Raw genomic sequence first — 8,886 nt, 5'->3', positions numbered from 1 at the left:
GTCGGGTACAGCTGTTATAATGGCTCACGGTACTCACCCAACAGTGTCCCAAAAAAGCAGGGCTGACACAACAGCAGCTTCTGGACACGCTGAAGCACAGTTGCGTATTTCTTCCCCAAATCAGACATCTCTGGTTAAATCCAGCAGACCCTGCAGCTCCTGGCTGGCACTGGGTATCGTGTCTGTGCACGAGCAGTTGTCGCTGCGTCTGAAGCATCTCTCAGGATGTCAGACCCAATCCTGCCGTCAGTCCCTTCGCTTGTGCTGCCTTCAGCACCATGCCACGTTGCACAAGCCGAGGCTGCACCTTTGCACGCACTTTGCAGCTGCAAGAGTGGCACTCACAGGTACGAAACCTCTTCTATGCATGTCCCTACATACCCCAAGGAGCTCCTGGACCATAAATCCTACGGGCAGGCAGGTGTTATAAAGCAAAGGACATGGGGGGACAAAAGTCTGATGCAGTGTGGGCAGCTGCAGGGCTGTGCACAGCACTCAGACATGACCTGTGCCAAACCTGGATGTGCCAGACATGGCACGATGCTGACAGGTCCCTGAACAGGAGCTGCCACCTGGTGGCACTGGGACAATCCTGCTGGCCTGCCAGCCACAAGGACCTGGATGGGGACATTTGGGGTGGCCCTGCACCATGGCACTGGCTCTGTTCAGCCCCACTGAGGAGGCTGGGGCTACTCCAGCACAGCCCGGCATTGCTGCTTTCACCCTGGGACACATCCAGCTGGGAGACTCACCCAAGCCCTGAATCCTGGCTCTTGCCAAGGGTGCTCCAGCTGTAGGTGCCCTCTACAGGTTTTGCCACACTAGTTTGGGCCAGGCTAGAAGTTGGCTGGGAAATGCCACCTCCAAACCCCTTCGACTTCCCGCGGCCGCTCCGGACCCAATGGCACAAGGTCAGGTGGCTCTGGTGAGATGCAGCTGGACTTGTGCTCTGAGGGATGTGTCCCCGAGTGCACCACACCTCAGCCAGCCCACAGTGGGATGGGATGCCTTGGTGCAAGGGGGACGCGAGCAAAGTAAGGAGGTGAAGAGGACCGCCAGGTCAGAGCTGCTTTTCTGGGGCCAAAGAGGATGTGGTTTTGAGCTTGCTGGGAAACTCCAGACCACAACAAACACCCTCCTCCAGCTAAGATTATCCCTGATAACATCAAACTATGCCAGCTGTGTTGAGAGGAAAGCCTGGAGGGAATAGGCTCTGCTGGTGGGGAAAGCCTCCTGGGAAGTTTCCTTCCCTTGACTCTGGGAAGCCTCAGCAGCACAGAGGAGCTGGGCGCTGGGGGAAAGCACCAGCTGGGGGAAAGCGCCGGCTGGGGGCTGCCAGCCCATCCCCAAAGCCGCTTTGCCCACCATGATCCCCTTGCTTGGCGGGACTCAGCCCCAACATGCTTCCCAGAGGAGAGGGAAACAAAAGAGGAGGAGGGGGAAGGGAAGGGCCTAAGAGAAACTTCTTCCAACTTCTTGGGAAGAGAAAAGCCCTATTCAGGCAGAAAGAATACCCATGCAGAACTGGTCACTAAGCAACCCATAGCAATTTGGTATGGCCCGACGCACAGGCAAGGAACAAAGCTGCCTTACTGCCCACCAAGAGCCCAGCGGGGTCCAGAGCTCCTGGGTGCAGGAGTTTGTCCTCAGTCGGTTCTGGAGGGTGACTAGCCTCCATCAGGCTCCCTCTTCACAGGGAGGCCGTTTGCTGCTCAGGAAGTATTTCTGATCTGCTTCAAAGCCCATGGCTCTCCATGGGTCTGTTGTTCACATGAGGCTACATACATCATTCCCAACAGAGGCACAGTGCATTTTGGCTAACTCCCTGCTCCTACAGACACTACAGGGCTTGTACGGGCAGAGCAGCCAAACGCAGGCTACACCCTCTCCCAGGCAAGCTGAATTCTTCATTTAGATTACCAATGCCGGGGGGGGGGGGTTGTCCTTTGCCAACAAGCCTAGTGAGACATGAGAAACTGCTTGGCCTCTCTGCAGCACAAGGAAAAAAGGGACAAAGGAAATCAGGCCTGACAAACCCTGCTGACAATCCATGCTGAAATGCCTCCCTCGGAGTCCAGGGGATCCCTGGAGATGCTGCTGCCCCCAACAGAAATGCTGCACAAAAGGAAAACTGCTCGCAGCCACAGCAGGTCACTGGGACCAGTCAAGTGTGCAGCTGGGCCCCAATCCAGAGCCTGATGAGCCCGGGGAGATGCACTGGACCTGCTTGGACACTGGAAGTGGCTTTTTGCCGGCATGGTGTCATGGGGGAAACATCCAGCCCTTCATGCATTTGTCTCCAGCATCTGATATACTTGGAGAGCAGTTGCTGGGACAAGGACAAACTTGCCAGGTGTTTACCCACTTCCTCAGAAAGGTGTCTGGCCAGCTCCGATCCCCACCCTGCAACAGCAACGTGAACAAGTGGCGGATGCTAAGGTATGTCCATGCAAGCTGCAGATCCCCTGCAGGTGGAGGTATTCTCATTAACACTCAGTCCTGCCCTTTCCTGGCTTCATCATCCGCTATCTCAGCCTTTAAGCAATGGCTTTGGACGCACACTAAATAACCAGAACCCACAGGGCTGCAGTGAAAAATCAGCTTGGACAAAGTAGTGCCATTTATTTTGGTCGTAAAACCCCTTTCAGAAGGCCAATACACTGCAGGCTTGCTCGCTGCAACTGGGCTCCTCTCAGCACAATGGAGGACAGGCACTCCAGCAGCAGCAAGGATGGATAGCATCCATCCCTGGACTTGGAGAGCTCCTACCTCCCCTGGCAAGAGGACAAACACAGCATTTCTGGCACAGCTAGGAGCCAAGCGTGCCAAAGCCCAGCTAAGCAAGGACTTGGCACACCAGGACCATGACACAACATTCACATGTCCTGCAGCCAGGGGAGCCTCACAGCAAGGTGCACCAAGTACGGCATGCCTGCTGCACCATGGAGAGCATTTACCTGCCTTTGAGCTGATGGTGGTGCTCCTTCGGAGGTGGCATGACAAGGCCACAACGGGAAGCAGAAGTGAGACTCATCCTCTCTCAAATTAGTCATGTGGAAGTGTCCAGTCCATCCTTTTTATCTGCAGGGAGCAGAGTGAGAGCAGCACCTCCAGGAATTAAGTCAACTTGAGACAGGATCTGTGTGTCCACCTCCATCCATTGGCTACCAAGGGAGCTTGCTTAGACAATACACCCAACTCCAAGACGGGCACCACTAATGGAGAAGATCCACCCAGAACAGAAGTAGTCCCAGCCTGAAGAGCATCTCCTTGCAAAGACAGAAAAGCCCGATGAAGATGCAGGACACTGGACCATATGCTACCCAGATCCATCCTGGATTCTTCTCTCCCAATACCAGTGCCTACAACCATCAGCAACAGTCTTGCAGCACAGCCAGATGGGACTTCTTTGTTGATGTGCTGCATTTTCTTGCTGTTCCTTTCCTGGTCTGTAGCATCTGGATATTTGTAGAAACGTTGTGAGAGAACAGAGGTGCTGAAGGAGGGAAATAGCTTTGTGCGAAAGAAATGTGCCTGGAAGTCCAGAGCTAACCTTGGCTCTGGTGGTCCTCTTCCATTCCCAGTGAGGTGTCGCTGAGATTTCCCAGGCAATGGCCCTCACCACACAATCAGGATCTCTGGTAAAGCTTAATGATATTCTCATCGTGAAGCTTTTTCCACACCTGCTTCTCCAGGTTGAAGTCATGGTTAGTGTAGAAAATCAGACGGTTCCAGTTCTTGTCATAGTAGTGATCCCAGTACTTCTCATGACCCTCCGTGATGTAGCCATAGGCACTCACCTGGGAAAGATGGAGGGCTCACTGGGGAGAGGTACCAAGGATGGAGAGAGCTAAGTGAAATACAGGACACAGTTCCCAAATGGGGAGGGAGCACAGGACTGGGATGCCAGTCAGGGCTCCTCCGGATGACGCTGCATGGGGGTCCACAAGGACCAGACTATGAACACTGGCTCCAGAGAGCCTGCTGTCCTCTTACTGCCTCCCTGGGAGGCAGGATCGCTCGCAGGCCACAGCAGGCTTCACAATCTCTATGTGAACTATTTTGGGGCTGTTTCTCTTGTCTTCAATCTGTTCCTCCACAGCTGACAAGAACCCATATACCCTCAAGGCAGATGGTAGGCAGGGTTGGAGCCACTCCTGCTCTTCCTTGTTAGCCTATCCCCCCTTCCAGACAGTGCTGTGTGCAAGAATCATCATGCCCTTACCAAGTCACAGAGATGGAGGGCAGTTAGCAGCAGGAAGGCCCCCGTTGTGGGTCTGTACAGCCGCCAGTAAGGCTTTTCCAAACTTTTAGATTTTAAAAACCTGCAGCAGGAGAGAAGAAAGGACAGAGCAGTTGCTGGTTGTGGTGGTTCAAGCTAGGCACACTTTGTCCCCCTGTGGCCTATGTGGCATCTTTCCTCCTTGCAGCAGTTTCTGGCCATACAAGGCATTTCAGACAAGCCATTAGTATGCCAACATGTGTGGGTCCTGTTGTGTGCACAGTAAAGCACAAGGCCAGCCCAGAATGCTTCATCACCTGCACTGCAACCTAAGCCCAGCTCTGCCCCAGCTTTATGGAAGTGGTAGGTCCTGAGGCAGTGGGGTAAAGAAGGGGTGGGTTAAAGGATCTAGTATGTTAAAGCCCACTCTTAAATCTGTCCTTTGCCTTGCAGTGCAGAAATGGCTTCGAAGCCTCCTGGTACATCCTGCTTCCCATCCACATTCAGGAGTGAGACAAGACACAGGAAAGGTGCAGAGGAGGGTCACAAAACCCGCTAGGAGCCACAGTGTTTTACGCCAGCAGTTGTTAGGAAGGTAGGAGTCCACACCAGGAAAAAATAGCATTCAAGGCCTCTTGGCCTTGGAAAGGACCCAAGTCAGAGGGGAGACGGCAGAAGGAGCAGAGTGGTGCAAGCCATCTGGCACTGCATTTACCTTCTCTGAGAGAAGGCATAACTCAGCTCTCAAGGAGACCGAAGGGTAAATGAAGCCAAAGCGGGGCACAACAGGAGCTCTTCTTCCTACATCTCTTGGTCACGTGTGGCCCACGATTGGCAAATCTTACAGTGACAGTGTCCAGCAGGCTTGTGAAAAGGATTAGAGAGGCAAAGAAGAGCAGCCAGGCCAGGCAAATGGGATACTGAAGAAGTGCCTATTACCATGTTTAAGGGCACAACCAACCTCCTGAGTCAACAAGGGATCTCAGGAGAGAAGGGCTGTTACAGAGCCTTCCTCCAAGGTGCTAAGCAATGGGGAACGTGAAAGGTTGGTCCTGAACTAGATCAACTCTTCTGGCACTTTAGCAACACTCTTCCCACATCTAAAGTTGCCATTTGCCCAGGACCTCTTTTGGATGCAGAAAGCCAAACTGTCCAATGGCTGCTACTTCTCCAGCTCACAGATGCTGGACATCTACCCACCACTAACATCCCACTGCAGCATCACAGAGAATTTTAACTGACTGCACACTGGTGAAGCTTACCCCCAATCTGCTGGTGTGGCTAAACTGCAGTTACAAGGGAGTGAGCTGGGACGAGAGAGCCCAGAGATAGAGAGAGATGCTGCTGGCCAGAAAAAATAAACCTGTTAGAGTACATAACCTCCAGCTCACCTGTTTTTCATGTATCTGAGGAAATCAGGGTGAACCACCAGGTATTTGTCCATCGTGAAATCTTCATCGAATCTCTCCCGGGGCCTCTGCCTAAGGACAGGAATGGGGAGACTCAGGACAAACTCATATATTTCATCACAGCTGGAAAGGATCAGCCCTGATACACTTGGTGATAAGAGAAGAACCACAAACATTGTTAAGTTATTCTGCAACATTGCCCACATTATGACAAAGCGTCCATAACCTATGTGCATTGCAGAGATCAGGGAGGAGAGGCAACAACAGGAGACTGGAATATCAAAAGCATGTGTGTGTATAGACAAGAATTGGTGAAACCAGGCCTTCATCCATGAGTAGGCCACCATGTACAGACACCAGACGAGACAACAGCATGTGTTCATCCCAGCGGACCACAAAGCTTTCTCCAACCTCTGGCCACGCATTATTGAAATTGGCTATTTCTGGGAAGGAGGTGTATTAGTTACAGTAGGGCTCAGAGCTGTGGAGGAAATAAGATATTTCTCCAGAGAAATCTGCCAGGGGAGGGAGGATTTAACCTGGCTTTACCCTGGCCTGCACCTCAGCAGGGCTGAGCCCTGTGGAGAGAAAAAGGGCACAACAGAGAGCTCCACAGTGAAGGGTGTAGAGCTGGGGCCAGTTTGTTTTACCCGTAGTGGTTCAAGAATCCTTTCCTGATGTTCTTGTTCAACAGAAGAGCCTTCAGCCACTCATAGTCTCTAGCTCCCTCCAGGAAGTGAATGTATCTGACATGCTAAGAAAACAAGTGAGCATTAATGAACAGCACAAGAGAGATACATCCTTTAAAAATAAAAAGCAAGCAGGCATCTAAGTTCCCTGAGTTTCTCGGACACACATCTTTGGTCTGCAGCTTTTAGCTATCCCACAGAAGCAGAATGGAGATAGCATCTGATGTGCAGCTACTTCTACATGCCAAAATGCTGGGGTAGGACTGACACAGCTTGCCACTGCAAATACTCACTCCAAGCCAAGCCAATGCAGGTTCCCTCACCAAGGGTAATGCTAAAGTGTTAGCTCAGCCCCTTTGCTCCTCATGCATGGTAAGATCAGAACTGAAGGCCACAGACTAAAAGCATCCCATAAAGGTGTGCATGCATACAGCATGGACCTGACTTACTTTTCCCTGTGGGATGTTGCTGAACCCTCTGTGTCCCAAGATCTGGAGAGAGGACACCAGGGAGTAGGCTGTGAATCCATAAAAGGAGGTTTTTGTTCCCACATCTTTTTCGTAACCTTTGATTAGAGCCCCACTCACCCTGGCCAAGGAAATCAAACAGAGGAGCAGAGTTAGCAGGTGACCAGTGAAAACCCTCACATCCATGTTTATAACAGGAAAAAGACAGTGTTATTCTGGAGGAAGGGATGATTAGGCCCATTTTGAGCTACACCTCTTGATCTGCAGGAGAGCCCCTGCTTTGGAAATGGCTCTTTATGGCTCATCTGTGAACCCAGGCTCTTCCTGTGTGTTTAGGAACTTTCCAATTCCTTTTTGGTTTTTCATCTCCTCCTGCCATCAGTCATTTTGGCACTTGGCAGTTAGTGCAATACAAGAAGAGGCGAAGTTATCCAGCCATAATTACCTGCTATCCAGCATAAGCTAGCTGTGTATCTTCTAAGAAGGAAGCCTGCCTTACCGGAAGACGTAGTCATGGGAGTCAATCTCCTGGCCCATCCCAGAGTTATTCAATATTCCTCCATTCCCCACGACAGCACAGCTGATGCATGTCGGCCTGCTACTGTTGCTGTTGGCCAGGAGCAGCTGCTGGTGGGAATTTGGGGGCAGCAGGGACATGACCTCCTCCACCACTGTGAAGCAAACATGGTGGAGAGTTAGCATCAAGAGCCTTTGGGATGGACACAATGAAAGCACCACAGTTTCCACCACAAGATCCACCTAGCCTGATGCCTTTGACAGGGAGATGCTGCAAACCTCCAGCTACTTGGCATAAGGTTCCCAGAGTTTGATGGTCCCATCCTGACATGCCCTGAGGGACTCACATGAATAATTCAGCTCCATGAAGCCATACGGAGGTGCAAAATGCTCAAGGCGGTCCCACTCCCTGTCACTGAAGTATCTCTTGTCTGTGAAGAGCATGATGTTGGGCAGGAAAAGATCTCGCAGCCAGTCAGACTTGGCAGCTTTGGCCTTCACTGATTCAGGGCAGGTCTTGAAAAACAAAAAGAAAACAATAAGGACTGATTAGCAGGGAGCTGATAAACCTGACTGAGTGCCAGTGCTTGTCTGCCTGTGTGTGAGAGTATCAGAAAGAAGCATAGAAACTCCAGTGGTACATCATCCATTTCCCTCAGTGTCCCCATCACTATGAACATGAGGCATAATTTCAGCACTACATCAATAACTAGCTGGTGGAAAGTCACCTACAAGGAAGCCAGAGTGAATCCAGATCTCTGAGACTTTCCTCTTCAGAACAACAGGCCTGCAATGCTCACATGTTTTACTGGCTTTGGGCCTCATTAACTGATACTATCTGTAATAGGTCTAACCTAGACATACCAAATAAGGCTAGCAGTCCCTTTTGGCAAGGCACCTTAAGGTCCTGGCCTCAGAGTGCACGTGAGCAAACACAGTGAAGAAGATGAGAGATCAAATCGCTATTATCACCCCCTTGTTCAACAACAACTTGTTCAACATCATAAATGAATCACACAGAAGCATGCAACTGAGAAGGAAATCCAAGACAGCTTATCTTCTATAACAACAGGGCTATCATTGCAGCTGGCCAGAGTTAGGCCACATGTGCAGATGGAGAGCAAACTCCACTGCGCTGGATTTTCTGCTGAGTCAGTTTGGGCTCTACTTTCTTAGACATCTTCCCCAAATACCTACTGCAACACCTACTGAAAGTCAAAACAGGAGACCAAGTGGACCGCATGGCTAGCTCAAATCCCCAGCAGTGACCAGACTGCATTGCCAAAGCCTTGCTGTGTGCTCCACAGCTGAGCTGGGCTTTCTGCTATGGGTGAGGATGACAATGCAGTCACAGCCCGAGGAGACAGCCTTCACTCTGCCTATCACAACAGGAGTGCAGCAACAAGAACATTGTGGAGGGCTTCATGTGGGCATCATTTGACTTGCAGCATGTTTCATGTCCAGAGACAGTACTGCTCAAGCTGTACTTTGTACTGTCCAAGGCTTGGTACTTCTTGTGCCTCCACAGCTAGACTGGATCAAAACTAGAGGAACTAGAGAAAAGTCTGATCATGTAGGAAATG

General features: G+C 51.1%; 1 protein-coding gene across 3 annotated transcripts in view; it reads right to left on the bottom strand.

Moving 5' to 3' along the window:
• Positions 1-2,597: 2,597 nt before the first annotated feature.
• ST6GALNAC1 (ST6 N-acetylgalactosaminide alpha-2,6-sialyltransferase 1) overlaps positions 2,598-8,886 on the bottom strand; it is a 30,071-nt gene continuing 23,782 nt past the window's right edge. For all 3 annotated transcript variants that reach the window (XM_069798985.1, XM_069798986.1, XM_009913701.2), the window contains 7 exons: positions 7,651-7,819; positions 7,287-7,458; positions 6,770-6,908; positions 6,282-6,385; positions 5,614-5,703; positions 4,226-4,325; positions 2,598-3,800 (listed from right to left, as the gene is read on the bottom strand). In XM_069798985.1, coding sequence (XP_069655086.1) covers positions 3,630-3,800; positions 4,226-4,325; positions 5,614-5,703; positions 6,282-6,385; positions 6,770-6,908; positions 7,287-7,458; positions 7,651-7,819 — 945 coding nt within the window. In that variant the 3' untranslated portion in view covers positions 2,598-3,629. The remainder of the gene's footprint in view (positions 3,801-4,225; positions 4,326-5,613; positions 5,704-6,281; positions 6,386-6,769; positions 6,909-7,286; positions 7,459-7,650; positions 7,820-8,886) is intronic.

This window comes from Haliaeetus albicilla, chromosome 12 (assembly GCF_947461875.1).
Source record: "Haliaeetus albicilla chromosome 12, bHalAlb1.1, whole genome shotgun sequence".
Lineage (NCBI taxonomy): Eukaryota > Metazoa > Chordata > Aves > Accipitriformes > Accipitridae > Haliaeetus > Haliaeetus albicilla.
The sequence above is the reverse complement of the archived record's forward strand: the minus strand, read 5'-3'. Positions and strand labels throughout refer to the sequence as shown.